We start from the raw sequence: 19,409 nt of genomic DNA, 5'->3' as shown, positions 1-19,409 counted from the left end.
GATAGAAATAAAATACTACAGAAACACAGAAAAGGTCATGATTAAATATATCTGAAAAATTATATTTAAATTGGACTTTGAAAGATCAGTAAAATTCCCAACAGGAGAAAGAAAAATAAAATTTCAAGCATTGGAAAGAACATGAACAAAGTCACCAGTCTTGTGACTATTGCAGTTTTGATTGTCTATTGATCGGTGAGGCCAGGGATTTTTTAATTTATACCAAGTTTGTATCTGAGGGTAAAAAACATTCACGCCTGAGTTGGCTCATTACAGAATTCATAAGTAGGGTCAAAATTGTGCACATATATGGTTTGAAAAAGCCCAAAGCCAGTAATTTTGATATGCCTTTCAAGGTAGTTTGCTGTGCCTACTCCATGCCAGTGTTTTATGTGCATTAACTCAATTTAATCTATGTGATGTTGATATTATCATTAATCCTCTCTTTAGTGATGAGGTAACTACAAGTTATAGGTATTAAATACCCTGCAAATGAGGGCTGGATTTCAACCTGAGGAACCCAATCCAGAGCTCATCCTCTTAACATCAACACTAATACTGCCCCTTGTTTAGGTTTACTGAATGGAACCCTTCAGGGAAGATTTGACATTGACCGTCTTTAGTTCTTACAACATACCTGACATGATCCAGACTTAGTGAGTGAGTGAACCAATAAAATAAAGAAATGGATGGTGAAATCTGATAAAACTAGAGCATAAGGTGCTCAGGGGTGTGTAATTGGAGGATGTCTAGGCATACTTGGGAAGGGTTTTAAGGATTGACTGAGAAGTTTGGATTTGATTGTGCAATCATTGCTTAGACATGGGAATGCTTTTAGGCAAGAAAGCAACACACTCAGACATGCATTTCTGAAAGCCAGTTTTGAGGATTTTGTGAATGATGGTTTAGAGGGGAGACTAGAAACAGGAGACCTAGCTAGTTATAGGTGTTGAGTGCATAAGCTAAGTTCCTTATGGCTGGAATGAAGAGTAGGATAGGTTACAGGAGTTTTACAAGGTTTTGGAACAGGAATCTGTAATTGCACTGACATATACAAGACAAAGAAGAAAGAGGTACAAGAGGGCTTTAAATTTCTAGCTTGTACACCTGGATGGATGCAAACCTATTACAGAAGGGAACACAGGAGCAGTGTTCCATAGGGATGGAAAGTAGTCTATGACTTATTTTATACATATTAAGGTCCTTCAGAACTTGAAGAAGTTCTGTCAAGAATGAAGTAAAAAAAATATGCAAGGAGCATGAGAAGCCCACAGTCTGTTGTGATTTGGCTAAGATCAGAGTTCCAAGCTGAGTCAGCATCAGACACCCAATTTCACACATTCCTTTCCTCATGCTTTCCACTGCCCACCTAGATTTTGGTCCAGTATACCTCCCCACATACAGTGAGTTCTAGAACCCATTTCTTATTACATCTAGAATTGTTATCCCTACTAAAAATCAAGAGCACTTAGTATTAGAATGATACAATTAAAAAATACCTATACTAAGGTATAATTTAGTTAGAAATAGGTGAGAACCTGAATCTTGCAGATTATAGTGTGCTTTAGCATGGCATATTGAAGAGTGGAAGGGATACTAATAGAATCACACATTAGTTGTTGAGCTCTATTTTCTTTTTATAAGGCATTTCTGTATGTCCTTGTTTTTCTGTTGCATCATGTGTACCTGTCTCATGTAATACAAATCTTTTACAAGTGATCTATCAAATTTTCATTTTCCTTATTCTTCTCTGAAATTGTGGAGCTGTATTTTTACTGCATGTAATTTTCCTTGTTGGAATTTAGTATGTATCAGACATGTCTATAAAGTACTAAGCCTGGTCTGTTTAAGTCAACATAGTTTATTCAAATATGTGTTCGCCTCAGAGGCAGCTGAACTCAGAATTGGCATTTATTGAGCACCTTTTATTGAAGATACTTTGCTCAATTCCCAGAAGGAAAAGATGAAAAATAAATTGATCATTGCACTTCAAGAATGTATCATGTAGGTAATTACAGACAGGTAATTACACCATAGTATAGTAATGATGTTAACAGAAAGCAGAGTGGAAGGTGAGCCTGAAGCTGACTAATTGGCTAAGGAAGACTTGAGTTAGGAATTGCTGTTAGAATGGAGTCATGACTTATGAATACTTTATAGGTGAAAAACTTATGGAGGGAAATTTGGACAGGCAGATCACCAAGTTCCATGGCATGAGAGGAGTATGTTCTTGGAATTGTGGATAATCCTACATGACTCAATTAGAGGCTGAGTGCAGGGAAGTAGAAAGTGATAAAACCATAGAGATATGTAGCAACTAGATCACAAAAGCCAGCATATGCATGCTGGACAGGAAGACTAGAAATGGATAAGGAGTGTGTGTGGACCTAGAACAGGTGGGAAGGAGAATGAAGAGGGGCAGAGGAGGATTTCAGGCAGAGGAAAGGTCCAAAATCCCCTGTATTCTTGGAACACAGTGAGTATGACATAAGAGAGAAAATTTTCTTATCATGTAGCGTGTACAAGTTTATATGCTTTATAGCTTTACATTTTATCCTAAACATAGTATCCAGCCCCTTGAAGATTCTGCTTACGGAAGTGGGGTGACATGACTTATGTTGTGGAAATATTGCTCTAGCAGGCATAGAACTGGGGAGACCAGTTACGAAGGAACTCAAATAAAAGATGGTAGTGGTTTTGACCAAGGATGGTACAAAGAAGATGGAAAGAAACTAACAAATCTTTCTAATTTTTAGGGGCAGTAGGAGTGATGTAAAGCAATTGTACCACTTTATAATCTCCTTCCTGTCAACACTATGCAGGTTGTCATAATGTTTTGCTGTTTGAGATGTTTGCATTTATTCACAAAAGACCTGAAAGAAATGTTTTAATTTTGGATATTTTTTCCAAAGCTAGTAAGGTTCAAATATCTTTTTCTCTCTTCTCATACCCCCTCTCTGCCTCCGTACTAATATGCACACGCACTTAATTCAAATAAACATTTTTCAAGATTCTTAGACTTTTCGTGCTGTAAATCTCTTGAATCTATCTCCATTACTTTCAGTGGTAATTTTGCTAGTGCAAGGGAGAGTTAATGAGAAGAAAATCAAGTTGTCAGTCATTCAATTCTAAGATTTGATGCCATTTATTCACATTAGAAAAAACTAATAAAGTTGTACTTTCTCACTTAAACTAATCACTTATTTTTCTGACAAGACTGCCTTGAGAAGACCACAGCTAATTAAAGGTGATTAGTTCTCTGACATTTTGAGTTAAGATATTTTTAATTTCATAACTTATTCATGATTGTGTTACAAAGTATACTTTACAAAAATGTTTTTCTTTTCTTTTTCTTTTTTTGAATTAATCTTTTCTAGATTAATCTAGAAAAGATTAATTCAAAATTAATTCAGAATTAATTCAAAATCAATTGAATTCAAAATTAATTCAAAATTAATTCAAAAATTAATTAATCTAGAAAAGATTAATTCAAAAAAGTAAGATGCCCTTTTGCACAGGGCCAATTAATCTAGAAAAGATTAATTCAAAAAAGTAAGATGCCCTTTTGCACAGGGACACAGTATAAGCAAATTATCACATGAAAGCATAGTCTTCCCATAAGTATGTGGTCACTATGGGCTTAAAGTCATTTACAACAATCTCGATGCAAATGTTTCATTCTCTGCGACTGAGGTTCTGCAGTTATTTCTTTCTTCATTTAAAATTGGCAAACTCCTATTCCTTCTTCTGCGCTCAGCTAAAGTTGATTTCTCTTCAGGAAGCTGTCTGAATGACTTGCCCAGTAGGAGGACATTGGTAAAGCTACCTTGGTAGCTATCTAAATGGAGATTTGCAGAGATGCATCACAGCAAGTTAAATGTGAACATGTAAGCGTCAAAAACCATCTCAGGATACAGATTAGTAGTATACTTTTCAAAAATATAGTGGGGTGCCTGTGTGGTTCAGTCGGTTAAATGTCTGACTTCATCTCAGGTCATGATCTCCTGGCTCATGAGTTCGAGCCCCGCATCAGGCTCTGTGCTGACAGCTCAGAGCCTGGAGCCTGCTTTGAGTTCTGCGTCTCCTCCTCTCTCTGCCCCTCCCCTGCTCATGCTCACTCTCTCTCTCAAAATATATAAACATTTAAAAAAAAATCTTTAAAAATTTTAGGAAGAGAACGTGAGATATTGGCAAAGATGTGGATTAGTGAGAACTCCTTTACACTGATGATAGCAATATAAATTGCTGTGCTTTATTTTGAAACCTTGAAGGTAGTGTTGTCGCCCAAGGACATGATGTAGGGAGCACATAGGACTTTTCCAAAGTATTCGTCAAGTTCTGTTTCTTCAGTTGGAAACTGGGTATATGTTAAGTACATGCTTTATATGCTTCTCTGTAGTATGACGTCTTTAATAATTTTATTTAAGAGGAAATAAAAATAGGGAACCACCCAGGAATCTGTTCAAATTTGAGTTGAAATTTAATCATCTGGGCCACATGAATTTAACATATGTGATTACTCAGACTTTTTTATTCTTCCTGAAGAAATTATATAGCTTAGCAAATTCAAGAGTAAAAGCAATTAAAGAACAGGTGAAATTTAATGAAAAGAACAAGCTATGTTTTAAATGACTTTAAACATATGTTTGTTTATGAATTGTACTAATATAAAATCCTTTATATCCATTGTACTAATATAAAACCTTTTTTGGGGAAATATTAATCTGAAAAACTGGCATATCTTCTGGTGAACCATTCAACCAGACTGTCTATACAAGCAATTAATAGAAATTAAATTACGTACTAGTGCCAAAAAGCTGCTGAGTACTTAGGAAAAGATAATCCATTCATTTTGATTTACTGCTTCTAGTGAAGTCAGAAAAGCAGAAATCACACTTCTTATTTTAATAGAATTAACAGAGAGAATTAGGTTAACACATTTTGCAGGACAGAAAAACCAAAAAGGGAATGCTCAGGTAAATCTTGGAAGCAGCTATCATTCCTAGGGCTAGGGGAGCCCAGTGAAGAGTTTGGGGGTTATCAAAGAACCTAGAAGTGCCAGGAGAGCTTTCTGCAGGGCTGTAGAGTCCTCTGTGGAGAGGGTATGGCCTGAGAAAAGAGTACCTGAGCAACTTGACTAGAGGCCCTGTAGAAGTGGGATTGAGGACGCAGAGGAGGAATCCCGCAGAGCTGGATTGAAGGAGGCAGGGAGAAAGACCCCTGGGAGCTGAAATTAGGGAGCTCGGTGGTTCCTGCAGAGCCCGAGAACCGAGGAGTTTGGAGAGAAGGGGATTCGCACAGTTGGGATTGGGGAGAGGAGACGGGAGGGTCCACACAGCTAAGACTGGGGAGCTTAGAGGAGGGAGTCCTGCCTGGCTGCACTGGTACTTTTGTAGGATACAAAGGTGCAGGATTGGGGCCTGTGAAATAAGTCAGGAGCTGGAACCACCTACTGAGGTGGGGGGAGGAGAAGGGTCTGGGGATGGGGCTCAAGGAAGCAGCAGTCTTCCATCAGCTGCGCTCCTCCCCTCCTCCAGCCCCTCTCTTCCTTCTTGAGGAAACCAGGCAGGAAGCTCGCCGGCAAAGGAAAAAGGTAGTTTGCTGAGTCCCACCGTTCCAGACCTCAGTATACATATGTGCAGTTTGGGGGGCTAAGAGACAATAACTTAATAACAGACATCCTGTTGACTGATTTTATTATTTAACTTTATTTATTTGCGTTATTCTAAGGGGGGTCCTACATGTTTCTCTTATGGCTCTCAAAGCTAAAAATAACTAGAAGAGATTTACAGTCTTTGGAGAACCTTAAGCCATACTGTTCCCTTCTCTTCTCCAGCTAACAATTCTTTATGCTATCTTCCCACTTTACAAAGCATTGGTTGCTTTGTAGACCCTCTCACAGGTGATTATATTCATTTCAAAAACTGAGAGAAGAAAAAATTAGAACAGAGGATGGATGGGCGATTCTGACTGATAGCTTGTGCCATCGGTGGCTGTTTGAGTAGCACACTGCAGTTAATAATACCCCGCGTCTTGTTTGGTTATGATAATAGTTGACTTGTCAACTCAGTTATCCCTATGATTTGTGGGTCATTCTCCACACGCCTCTGTCACCTGTTTGTGCTACATATGTATGCTCTTTGATTCTGTGTCACAAAGCGTGACTTTGTACATGCGTCTTTTGAAACTCATGGCCCCTGATAAGCCCTATAATTTATTAAGAACATCCGAAATTCTGGTACGGTGTTCTGACTTGGAACTTCACAGAAGTTTCTAATTAATTTTCTAATTAATAAAAGTAAAAACAGAATATTAAGTTAATAAAAATTGCAACACTACTGTAGGTGCTGTGCACCTCACATACGTTAACCCTTGCCCTAAACTGCCTCATGTGATGGCTTCCATTTCCATGTTGCAGATGAGAAAACTAAGGTTAGCAAGATTCAGGAACTTGTCTGAAGTCTCTCAGGTAATGGGTGGTAAAAGAACAGTCAGAATCTACTCCTACTTCTGAAGCCTGAGTTCATGTTCTTGTGTGTTGCTTCTCTGTTTTATAAAAATACTTTCAATTTCTCCATTTACATGACTAGAACATTAAAGGATATCTGGAGACACTGGCTTTCAATCCATAAGTTTGGTAAGAGTCCTAAGTGTAATTTTCCATAAAATTTCTCTCTTAATCACCGGGAAATGTTAGAGATGATCAAAACTGTATTGATAAATTGTTTTGAGTTCCTAAAATAGTTGAAAACACTTAAGATGGAGTTAGTGCTCTCTCTCCATCTCTCTCTCTCTCTCTTTGTTTTTAGATATGTTTAGTAGACTTTAACATTTCCCCAAACTTAAAACCTATAAATTCCCTAATAAGTCATTGATTTCATTCCATTTCTTTCTAATACTTACTGTTCCTTTGAATGAGAGACTAGCTTCTGCATCCTTAAGTATTTTAATTACTCACTCTACATTTCGAATACTTCATAATTTTCTCAGGGTTTCTTCTGACTGTTCTCCTCTCCCACTGCTTATATATTTCTCTTCTCTTTTTATGGTTATTTACATACCTCTTCTTCCTTTCATTCTATGAATTTAGGAAACTCAAACTGACAAAACACTGGAGCCCCAACACTTTACTTTGCTTTAAATATCTTGTGCTAATTCTATGTTCATAAGCCTAAGCTAGAAAACATTTCTGCTTGGAGATGGTCTGTCTTGAATTTTGGCTTCTTAAGCACTAGAAAAAATTGCTTATATCTTGAAAACGGACACACCTGTTAAGAGTTTTACTCCTTGGAGACAGTATGCTTTATCTCTGTTTTTAAAACTATACACTACTTCTGTACTACAATAGAGCCCACTAGGAAGACACCATTCCTGTGGCAAAAAACTACCCTAATGGCATCTGTTTCAGTTGATGGATGTTACTCATTGTAGCTTGACTGCAGGGGACATTTACTAAACTCCTTTATGTCAGTGAACATCTGCCATATCAGTTACCCACTCCAGTTCCAGAATCAGCGCACATCAGAATTGGAAAATTTTGGCAACCATAGTGACAGAACTACTCCTGAGCCTCTCAAGGAGACTGAGATTTCTAGGCCAGTCATAGATGCCTGAAATTATACCTCAAGTCATCTAATAATGGGGGGAGAGGGGTGGGGGGGCAGCCATTATGAAGCTGGGCACCTGGCCAGTAATGTCAAGATCATGTATAAGCTTCCATGACAGTCACTTACGCCCTCAATAAACATTGTCACCTAGTCCTATGGTTTTACTGCATCCTTAGAAAATGTCAGAGGCTTCGCTTAGAATAAGTTCATATATGTAGTATATTAGAATACATTGTACAATACATTCAGTTTTATGTAAATCACTTTTATACTCAAGACATAACGTTTTATTTGTAGTATTCAATGTTAAAGAATTCATTTGAAAAATTCCAAAATATTTGAGCAACTTGCTAATTCTTGACAACATTATGGTTAAATTAGATGTACACGTTTGAAGATTTCTGGAACCATGTGTCAAATATTATAAGCAGGTTAGTTTGTGGTAAGGGTGCTTTTATTATTTTATTGTAAGTTGCTGCATCTGTCATCTTAAATATGGTTTAAAACTATGAATTAATAACCTTTTACAACCATCTTAGGAAAGTTGCATATTTTTACTTATTTGGAAGAGTAGAGCTTGTAAGTCATCTTTAAAAATCTGCCTGGTAACCATTACCAGCGTGTTGCTGTCACCCTGAAGTGCCAGTCAAACCATCAGCTAAAGAGACACTTGTGTCTGCAGCTGTAGAGCCTTCAGACTCTTAAACTAAAGCCAGATGTATAAGAAAACCAAGTTTTACACTATCTGTGAAGCATACTCGACTGTTCTTAACATTCTAAACAAGAAATTGTATTGGAGCCCCCTAGCCCCAGGTCCTTTGGTTAGAAGTCTTAAAAGTCCACGTTAGGTAAACTGGGATATGTTATTCTTTGTTGTTGTTTGTTTATAAGTTTTATTTGATATCAATCAAACTTGCAGACAAGTCACACGCTAGTATGTGGAATTCCTGTATATTCTTTCCTTAGACCGTCAGTTGTTTATTTCTTGTCCCATCTGCTTTATCATTCCCTCCCGCCTGTCCCCCACATATAGACATGTATATATGCATGCTTGTATATACATATGTGGGTGTGCATGGTTTTATTTTTCTGGACCATACACCAGCAAGTAATGCTCCTCTACCTGTCAATATTTTAGTGTATATAACCTAAGAACCTGGGCGCCCTTTTATGTATACACAGTATAATTGTCAAATTCAGGAAATTCAACATTGATAAATACTGTTATGATAATAATCTACAGACCATATTCAGAAGTATTTTTTATAGCTATTTTGCCCAATCCCTACTTCACAAACTTCATTTAATTTTAATGTCTCCTTAGGCTTCTTTTTTTTTTTTTTTAATTAAAAAAATTAAACATTTTTATTTATTTTTGAGAGACAGAGCATGAGTGGGAGAGGGGCAGAGAGAGAGGGAGACACAGAATCTGAAGCAGGCTCCAGGCTCTGAGCTGACAGCACGGAGCCTGATGTGGGGCTCAAACTCACCAACTGTGAGACCATGACCTGAGCCAAAGTCAGATGCCTAACACACTAAGCCACTCAGGTGCCCCTACTTAGACTTCTTTAATTTAGTGCAGTTCCTTTGTCTCTCTTGACCTTACCATATTTAAAGATTGCTTATTTTGTAGATGTCTCCTCCATTGGCTTTGTCTGCAGAAGTGATATGTGCCATTTCTGCAGGCCCATGATGTCAGCTTATCTCATTGCTGCTAATGATGATGTGTCACTTTGGCCATTCCTGTCATTGTGTTTAGGTGGCATCTACCGGTTCCTCCACTATGAAGTTATTTGAGTTTTTTTCTTCGTTTTTGGTTTTCACGTTGTTTGTTTTTTAATAATTAGTAAATTATTCGTGAGGTGACTCTTTGAGAGTATGTAAATATCTTCTCAGCAGACTTTCATCCATGAATGCTAGTGTCTGTTAGGGTTTCTGGCCTCATTATTTCAATATTTATGAGTTAAAGCTTGCCATTCTTGTGTATACATATCTTTCAGCCAAATTTTGGTATATCTTTAATTCCATTTTAAGTAAACTTGCTCTTTAACATTTTATGAGAGATTTATCAGTATGAACTGAGGAGAGGTTATAGGAGAACTTGGTATGCTTGTTCCTGTAGAGTCTCAGTGTTATCTTCAGAATTCCTGAACATTTCTATAATTTGCTTCATTTTTCTGTGAAAAGTTCTGAGCAAGTAGTAATGTTCCTTCTCAGAAATCAAAAATTGTCCCTATGAAATATGATATGATTTGGAAAAGAGAATAGCTAGAAATAGTCAAGTTTATTTTTCTTTAGTAGAAAGTAGTCTTCAGTAATGTCATTATGACATTATGTCATCATTTATCATTAATATATTCCCAAAGAAGTTTGGTTTTAAAAGGTTATGCTTGATTTATGATTGGATTTATTTATGGAGCTTTATTGTTGAATATTAAAATTCTATAAGACGTTTCCGTTGGTGAGTTTGCTGGTGGTTCAGGAATTCAGAAGAGGCACAGTGATCTGGTAATAAACAGATCATTCTTCACTACATAGATACCTTTTCACTTTTTTTCTCATACTATAAGTAACACATGATCTGTTTTACTGGAAGAAGTGTGTGAAGGTCTTGTGTATTTAATCATTAAAGGAAAAACTCTGGAAAATGTATTTTTTTTAAATTTTATTTATTTATTTTTTTTACAAGGGAAGCCATTTTACTTTATTTTATTATTTTAAATGTTATTACTTTATTTTGACACGTTTAATATTTATTGTACTTTTTTAAATATGAAATTTATTGTCAAATTGGTTTCCATACAACACCCAGTGCTCATCCCAACAGGTGCCCTCCTCAATTTCAACATCCTTTAACAAATGTTTTTTACTATTTGGATTTAACTGTAATGCAGATTTTCCAGGAACTCTATTGTGTTTTTAATAATGTTTTTAAATGACTCTTCAAGTCTGTAAGATTATAGCACTTTTTTTTTAAGTTTACATAGTCACATACCAATTTTGAAGATGATAAGCCAGGATATATTATACCGTATGTTACCATGATGCCCTACAGTTAAAAGAATGAGATCCAGTCTTATAAAGATATTTCCTTATTCTTTGTCACATTGAACATATTCATATATGTTACTGAATGTATTAGATGTATAGAAGATATCTATAAACTCTAGAACTTGACATTTTATTTTTATAGTTATCCAAAAGTCTCTTCCTTCTTAATATGAATAAGTAAAGTACCAACCACCCACAAATAATTGTATAGGTTGTGTATCACAATAAAGAACTTTGGAACTTTGGATTTGGGTTTTTGTACACTTTGCATAAGACTTGTGGTGTTACAAATGAGCCACCAGTGGAGGCTTAATATCCAGGTTAAGGAAAGTCATGATTATCAACATAATTAAAAGTGCTTTTTTCACCAAGTTTTTAGTGCTTCCTCAGTATTTCGGACACTAGGCACACAGAGTTGAATAAGTCCTTGACTTCAGTGAATTTAAAATAAAAGTAAATCAGAGACAAAGATGTATGACCATATAAATGCAATGAAATAAGATCATTAATAGCTATGGTTTTTGAAAGCGTCTCAACAGCTCAGTGCTTAGCACTCAAGTTCAATATCTTCATCATCCCGATTTCTAGTTGAGGCAGTTGAGGCTCAGATAATTTAAGGAGCCAGTTGAAGATCAAATAGCTACTAGGAGAACTACACTTGAATCCAGATCTCTTATCCAAAGTTTTGCTTTTATCTTCTATCATTCACACATATATAGAGAAAGGAGATACAAAGTTCAGGGGAGATGATCCTCTTCTCTTGGGGTGATAGTTGAAATTTGGGATGGATAAGTAGGGGTTCAACAATTGGTTCTGAGAGTTAAGAGTATATGTGGAGAAATTTGAAGAGATATGACGCTTGAAAAATTACAAAAAAGTTCATTGTTCCAGGAGGGTCTGATTCATTTATCCATTCATTCCCCAGAAAATTGTTGGATGCGTATTGCCTTCTAGTGAATGTTCATGAGTAAATGCAGGATGGTAGAAGATGAGGGTCCTCCTCTGTCCTCAAAGACAGTGGAGATTTTCTGTTACTCACTAAAGACAAACTATCTATGATGGACTTTTTTAAACTGATTTTTTAACTATATAAGTAATTATGTGAATATATCTGGAGTATCTTAAAGCAAGCTCCAGATATATCATTCCACAGGGAGTATACTGTACAGAGAGATTTCTGCGCAATATCTGGCTGAAAATTCTAATAATTAGAATAGATCTGCAGGGAAAAAGCTGCCTGGTAGGGAAATGAATGGATATCACTGGAAACACTGAGATACTTGACAAGCATTTATCATGGCTCCCTGGAAGGAAGACTGGAAATGAGTTAGGGTTGCCTGTAAATGACCCTACGGAGCTTCTAGATCTAAAATTCTACTTAGTTCTTACTGTGTACAGGAAAATCTATAGGTGAAGGGGAAAAGAGAATAAATAGAAAAAATAGGTTTTGCTTACACTTATATTCATAATATTAAGTTCATATGAATGTGCCAAGGGCACTTATAAAATTAAGTGGAAATTAAAATATAACTTTAACCTCCTTTTTAAAATATATTTTAAGTATTTTATGTATTTCTTATCTGTTGTATATTCTGTTGTTTTAAAGTGACTGAGTAAAAATGAAGACCTAGAGAAATTTTGGCATATTTTAGAAGACTTTGCTAGGCTCAGTCTTTGATCTAACTCTGCTTGCCTAACTAGGGAAATTGTCACCCGATCCATTAGATTAACTTCTGCAAGTTCCTAGTGTTGGGGTATTTGTATAATTCCCTGGACCTCTAGACATAGTATAGTATCATGAAGAGAAAGACAGTTATTGCTTTCATCTTCTAGTAAAAAATGGCAAATGAAACAATTGTGACATTAATAGTAAAAATATTAATCTTTCTTGCCTCAGACTTTGAACTTTTGAAAATCAGACCAAGTGTAAGACTGGATCCTTTTTTCATTTTGACCTAATCTATTAGACCCTAGGCTATTAGTATTATACTTTTCTTGTTGGAATTGAAAAACAATTAGTTAAAGACTATATAGTATAGCGGAAGTCAAGCCGTCTGAGGACAGGGGTGTTTGTCCTGGCATTTTCCTGTCAGTCAATGTCTGTGTCATGTGTGAGTAGGTTGATTAGCAATTACAAATTGATGAAGACCATTCAGAACATCTCTTCGTGTCATTTTGCCAGAAATAATTCACTGCCTGATAGGAAAGGCTGATAAATTTCTACTTCATACCTTTGAAATAATGCAACTTGTTACTTTTAGAGAATACTTGAAATTATGACATTATGTCTTTATGATGCATGTAGAGACACACAAAATTTCTGGCTTCATGGGACTGTCATGAGTGATACATTCCAAAGGAAGCTGACTGCATATGTCTTCTCCTTAGACTCATCCCCTTTACTACATTTCTGACAGGTAGCCCACTATTTTCTGAAGAGTAAAGAGTGCCAGTGATGAAGTGCTCATCACCTCAGACAGCTGGTTACTTCACTGAGATTTCCCTAAACATTAGCCACCCTTTTACTTAGAACCAGAATCTCTCTCTCCCCCTCCCTCCACTTCTGCTGGTTTAGCTTCCTTCTTCCTTAGAATCAACATAGAAGTTTATACCCTTTTGTTCCTGAGGCCATACTTTAAAAACAGCTGTGATAATTTTCTTAGGTTTCTCCAAGCTAAGGCTCACTCAGTGAATGAGTGAACTAGAATTTAAACCCTGTCTCCCATCTGCTAGATTCCAACATCTGGAATACTATTTCTGCAACAGGAGCTATTTATCCAGCCATTAACCCATCCAACTATGATTTGTTGCTTGTATCAGGCACTAGGAATACAAATGAGAATTAGATTTCCTATCTTTAAGTAGCTTGGTCTAGTGGAGCAGAAGAGATGTGATTACAAATAACACGAATATGGAATGGTAGCTGATATTGAGCCCTACCTTCTCAACATATGAACTGTGAAAATTGGGACAGTCTCTTTGTATTTCATTTCTCTGACATAAAGCAAGCATATTACTCTTCTGTTTGAAAGGGCTTCTTGAGCACTGAGTGGGAGAACAAATGTAAAGTGTGGCACATAAAAAGTATTCAGTAAGTAATAGCTTCAATTCTGTGTGCACGAGGTGCTGTGGGGTCACAGAGGATAGACACCCAGTTCTTCCTGGAGGTGGGACAGTGAGTGGAGGAGAGCAGGGGATGTAGTGAACTGAGGAAAGTGGAAAGAGGAAATACTTTTCAGGGGCAGCTACATCAAGGTTAAGTCATGAAGTAATATTGGGAATAGGTGAGATGAATGAGATAAGAGGATAAAGGGGGTAAAGGAGAAAAGCATTCTAACTAGAGGAGCCAACTTGAGCAAGGGTATGGAGATGAGAATTTGCACTGAGTCTGCAAAAGATATCAGGAGTAGAGGTGGGTTAGTAGAAAGCTGGGCAAGTTGCTCTACCTCATATTGTAGGATGTTAAATCATTCCTTTACTCAAGATGTAATTATGAAGTTAGAGGTCATTGAACAGTTTCAGGTTTCTTCTGGATGATTTATTTTATTTCATTTTTTGTTCATTGCTGAAGTATAGTTGATATGCAATGTTATATTAGTTTCAAGTGAACAGCATAGTGATTTAACAATTCTATACATTGCTCAGTGCTCACCACAGAAATGTTATCTGTGTTATCACCACAGAAATACCATCTGTCACCGCACAAGGTTATGACAATATTAGTGACTATATTTCCAATGCTGTTCACTATATCCCTTTGCCTTACTTATTTTATGACTGGAAGATTGTACCTCTTAATCCCCTTCACCTATCGCCCCACCCACCTTTCCTCTGGTAACCATCTGTTCTCTGTATTTAAGAGTCTTTTTGTTGTTGTTCATTTTTTTTTTAATTCCATGTGTAAGTAAAATCATAAAGTATTTGTCTTCGTATTCTTTCACGTAGCATAATAGCATCTAGGTCAACCCATGTTTTCACAAATGGCAAGATTTCATTCTTTTGATGGCTGAGTCATATTCCACTGCATCTTCTTTATCCATTCTTCTTAAGCTATGAGAAGGAGCATGGATCTGTAAAAGATTGGTGGTGAGAAGCCCAGTTAAGAGGCTTTCTAGTAACTCAGTGAAGAATGATGAAGGCTTTTGTACCAGCATAAAGCAGGAATGGAGAGGATAGGCAGACATAAGAAGTATCTAGGAGGTAAACAAATAGGATGTGGAGATAAGGAGAGTGAGTCAAGGATAACTCTCCTGCTTTGGTATGAGTTATTTAGGTCAGATGGTGGTACCACCAACAGGAGAATAAAATAAGGGAGGTAGTAAGTCTAGAGAAGGCTGTGATGAGTTCTATTTGAAGATACTGATATGTGTGGAAGCTTAATGTACAAATCTGAAGGTACAAGATGCTGGGCTAGAGATGTAGATTGGACAGGCACGAGCTTACAAGAGCCTGCTCCCACAGAGAGTGAGGAGTCCTGGGGAAGGTGGGCAGAGAGAACCGAGCATAGGTCTAACTGGTCTTAAATTCTACTAGATATAATTGTCTTTTACGCTTGAGGGGGAGAAATGGGGCTAACAATATAGCCCCCCTGTATTCTGCTTAGATAAACTAATAACCTGGAGGGGAAAGGAAACAATGTTTTAATAAGAGAAAAATATTTTAAAGAGTGAAATTTCAAAGTCTCCTTGAGAAATTTATTGGCAATCTTACCTTAAGAATTGTAGTGAGAAGTATGTTTTCCTGATTCAGATATTTGTATGTCCTAAGTTTTGTCTTTCAAATATGTGCTTTTTAATTTTGAATTTATTCTCACTATCACCAAAATGGCAGGAATTTCTTCAGAATATGTCTTAGAAGTAATTCTTTTTTTTTTAATTTTTAAAAAAAAAATTTTTTTTAACATTTATTTATTTTTGAGACAGAGAGAGACAGAGCATGAACGGGGGAGGGGCAGAGAGAGAAGGAGACACAGAATCGGAGGCAGGCTCCAGGCTCTGAGCCATCAGCCCAGAGCCCGACGCGGGGCTCGAACTCACGGACCACGAGATCGTGACCTGAGCTGAAGTCGGATGCTTAACTGACTGAGCCACCCAGGCACCCCTAGAAGTAATTCTTCATTAACCCTTGTGGGATCTATAGCCTACTAAGGCATTTATCATGGCATGGGCATACAAAGAAAAGAAACTCTTGAGTCAGATCAGGATCTCATTTATGGACCTGCTACTTATTACCTGTGGGCCTTTCAACAAATAAGTGCCATCTTTGAGCCTAACTTTCCTCAGCTACAAAATGGGGTAAATTCCACTTTTATTAACTTCTTCTAAAGATTAAATTAAATGATAGGTAATAAGTATCTGCCATGTAATAGATGCTCTTTAATTATTGATTTCCATACTAACATGAGCACCAAAATTGCTATCTGTCATTTTTTCAGCAATATGGATTTCAGTTTGGGAGAAACTTGTATTAGAAGTCAGTTGATAACATTGAGGATAGTAGCAAATACTGACATACTGCTTTATGGTCTGCCAGACACTATTTGAACACTTTATATCTGTTAACTGATTTGGTCCTCATGACAGCCCTGAGAGAGAGAGGCCAGTGCTATCACCATTCTACAAATGAGATTGAGGCTTGGGGCTTAAAGGAGCTTCCTACGTTTGCACAGTTTGTCAGTGACCAAACTTGGATTCTTAAGAACCTCTTTTTACAAAAACCCAAAGTGAAGCTGAGATCATAGGCTTCTTATGTCAGTATTTGGATGTTTCCAAAATATGTGTAGAACATATGTCAATGAGTGGGGTTATCAGAGGTTTTTAACATCAGCTAATATGTTTTAAAAGTTGATGGAGCACCTGGGTGGATCACTTGGTTAAGAGTCTGACTCTCGATTTCAGCTCAGGTCATGGTTTCTTGGTTGTGAGATCGAGCCCCGTGTCAGACTCTGCCCTGGGCGTGGGACCTGCTTAAGATTCTCTCCCTTTACTACTGGTGCTCTCTCTCTGTCTCTCTCTAAAAAATATATCTATTACTGTTCCATTAACACTGTGACATTCTAAACAATGTGTCTCTCTAATTTCAGCCTGTGAAGTTGAGGCGGGGAAGGTATACCAGGTATCCTCAAAAGAGCACATCCAGCCTTTCAAAGAAAACATGGAACAATTTATTATTCAAGGTAAATTCTAAAGACACATGTTGCATTTCCCTCCTTTTTCAGCAGAAAGGTAGGTAGATGGCATTTAAAAAAATATGCATTGGTTTAAAGGGGATTATTTTGACATCACAGAAAAACAAATTATGTTTAATCATGAGTCACACAGCTCTGACAGATGAGCAATTTGGTAAACATACTATTATGGATAATGCTCATTATTTTTGTTTTTTAATGACAGTAAATATCCGATGTTAAAATAGTAACTATTTATCAAGATATTAAAATTTTATGCCCTTTGTGATAGAAAATGAGATATTCTTCTAAGTTTTAACTATGCTTGTGACTTCAGCTCAACTTTGTATTTATTTAGTTTTTGAAAATACTGAATAAAAAAACGCAAAGTATATTGATGTTTTCCAGATCTTCAAAACATTATATTCTACTTTTATAGGATATATAAATACCTCTAGATATTTAACACCTTTTTCCCAGAAGGCTTAAAATGTAATAAATACTATCTTTTGACTCCTCCTGTGACATAAACAAGGGCAGAAAATTTCAGAAGATATTAAAGAAACAAAAAAAAAATTAAAGAAGAAAAAACTATTTAAAAAGTCTTACCATTTTAAATTATTGAAATTTACAATTATAGCAAAGCATTTGCTACTCAAAACATTTCTGCTTTGGAATGTGAAGATCAGATTTGTGTCCTGCCATGCTCTGGGAAAGTTCTTGCTGTCAGGAATTCTCCTAGAGGCTGACATGGCTTGAGACTGAGGCTAAGTACCACTCTGAAGACTGGCTCCATCCTCTGTTTTTTAGGCTATAGTTTTTATAGGTTGTTCAAGTGTCATTAATGATGATTTACAATGAATGAGTCACATTGGAATTTGATTAAATGTTAAACACAGCTTTTATTTTTTAGATGGGCAAGTACTATTTAATCACTCAAGATCATCATCAAGATTGAAACAGAACTTTGGTCAGATTCATAAATCAAAGTGATTGTCATTTCTAAATTCTCAGGTCCTCATGTCTTAGGGTGGAAAATCTCAATAATTCCTAAATAGTCCTTGGGACAAAATCAGAGTCCTGTAGTTACATATTAGAGGACACTGTAAGCTCAGTACTTTCTTAATGATGAATAAAAATGAGTCTTCTTTTCTTCATTAGGTGGGATATTTAGATCAAGAACATGTCATTTGGGAGAAATATAAGGGTAAAGGATGAGGTATTCTTTTTGCTTCTATGAAGAAATGAGTCCTGAATTCATTAACTCAGTAAAGAAAGAATGAGTCTTTCTTCATGGCTCTTCTTCCGTCTACTTTCAGTTACCTTTTAATTTCATCTCTGGTCCTGTTCAAATACTGTATGATTACATGTCATTGAAAAAAAGTTTTTGAGTACCTCCATCCACCTAGACATTTAATAGCAGTGAATAAGAAAATGTATATGTCTTACTAGATCTTACATTATACATTATCCAGAAGACAGTTAATGACAATAGCAAATTCTTTGGAACATCTTATGTAGATCAAATATGTCAAAACGTGGGAGAAAAAAGTTCAGCTTTAAACATGCGTGCCTAAGAGACTCCGATAAACTGAGAACAAACTGAGGGTTTATGGGGGGTGGGAGGGAGGGGTGGGTGGGTGATGGGTATTGAGGGCACCTGTTGGGATGACCACTGGGTGTTGTATGGAAACCCATTTGACAATAAATTTCATAATAAAAAATAAAAATAAAAAGAGTAAACATGAGTGCCTATTAACCTATATTCAATGAAATATAATGAAAACAATGGATTCAAAATGTTTCCCTTAAGATAATTTTTTTAGAATATAGCTATTTTTTTGTCCCATATTCCCTCTTGTTATCATGACAAAATTCTGGAATTAAGCTTATACACTGAAAAATGCATTGCACCTTGGTATAAAAATATATGCCAAACATTTGCTTATAATTAGGCTGTCCTCAATAATAAAATAGTTTTCTTACATTTACCTCTGTGCTCATATTAACTTACATAGGTATTTTAATCTTTTTATATATCCTATCAAAGTCTTTTTTTTTTTTTAATCCTGTCAAGGTCTTTTTATTTAAAAAAAATTTTTTTAATGTTTATTTATTTTTGAGACAGAGAGAGACAGAGCATGAACGGGGGAGGGTCAGAAAGAGAGGGAGACACAGAATCTGAAGCAGGCTCCAGGCTCTGAGCTGTCAGCACAGAGCCCGACGCGGGGCTCGAACTCACAGACCGCGAGATCATGACCTGGGCCGAAGTCGGACGCCCAACCGACTGAGCCACCCAGGCGCCCCTGTCAAGGTCTTTTTAAATGTGCCACATTTCAAAGCCTAAAATCTCTCTCCCAACAGTTCAAGAGACTATGCCCAATACCGGTCAAACATTTTTAGTGCATTAGCTCCCACAATGTAATAGAAACATCTCTTATCCTCATAATTCAGCTATTGTGTGGTCTATTGAACACACACTAACAGTCTTTGGATTTTAACTAGCCCTATGTTCCACTGATTCACCCGCTTTGTTACTCCCTATCTGCCTAATTTTTCTCAAGCCAATATTTTATGGACTCTGC

General features: G+C 36.5%; 1 protein-coding gene across 1 annotated transcript in view; it reads left to right on the top strand.

Moving 5' to 3' along the window:
- The window catches only part of FMN2 (formin 2), a 393,127-nt gene that overhangs the window by 272,342 nt on the left and 101,376 nt on the right, over window positions 1-19,409 (top strand). The window contains exon 14 of the mRNA XM_058701859.1: window positions 16,741-16,833. Coding sequence (XP_058557842.1) covers window positions 16,741-16,833 — 93 coding nt within the window. The remainder of the gene's footprint in view (window positions 1-16,740; window positions 16,834-19,409) is intronic.

This window comes from Neofelis nebulosa, chromosome 15 (genome assembly GCF_028018385.1).
Source record: "Neofelis nebulosa isolate mNeoNeb1 chromosome 15, mNeoNeb1.pri, whole genome shotgun sequence".
Taxonomy (NCBI): Eukaryota; Metazoa; Chordata; class Mammalia; order Carnivora; family Felidae; genus Neofelis; species Neofelis nebulosa.
Note: the sequence above shows the minus strand (reverse complement) of the source record. Positions and strands in the feature narration are given on the sequence as shown.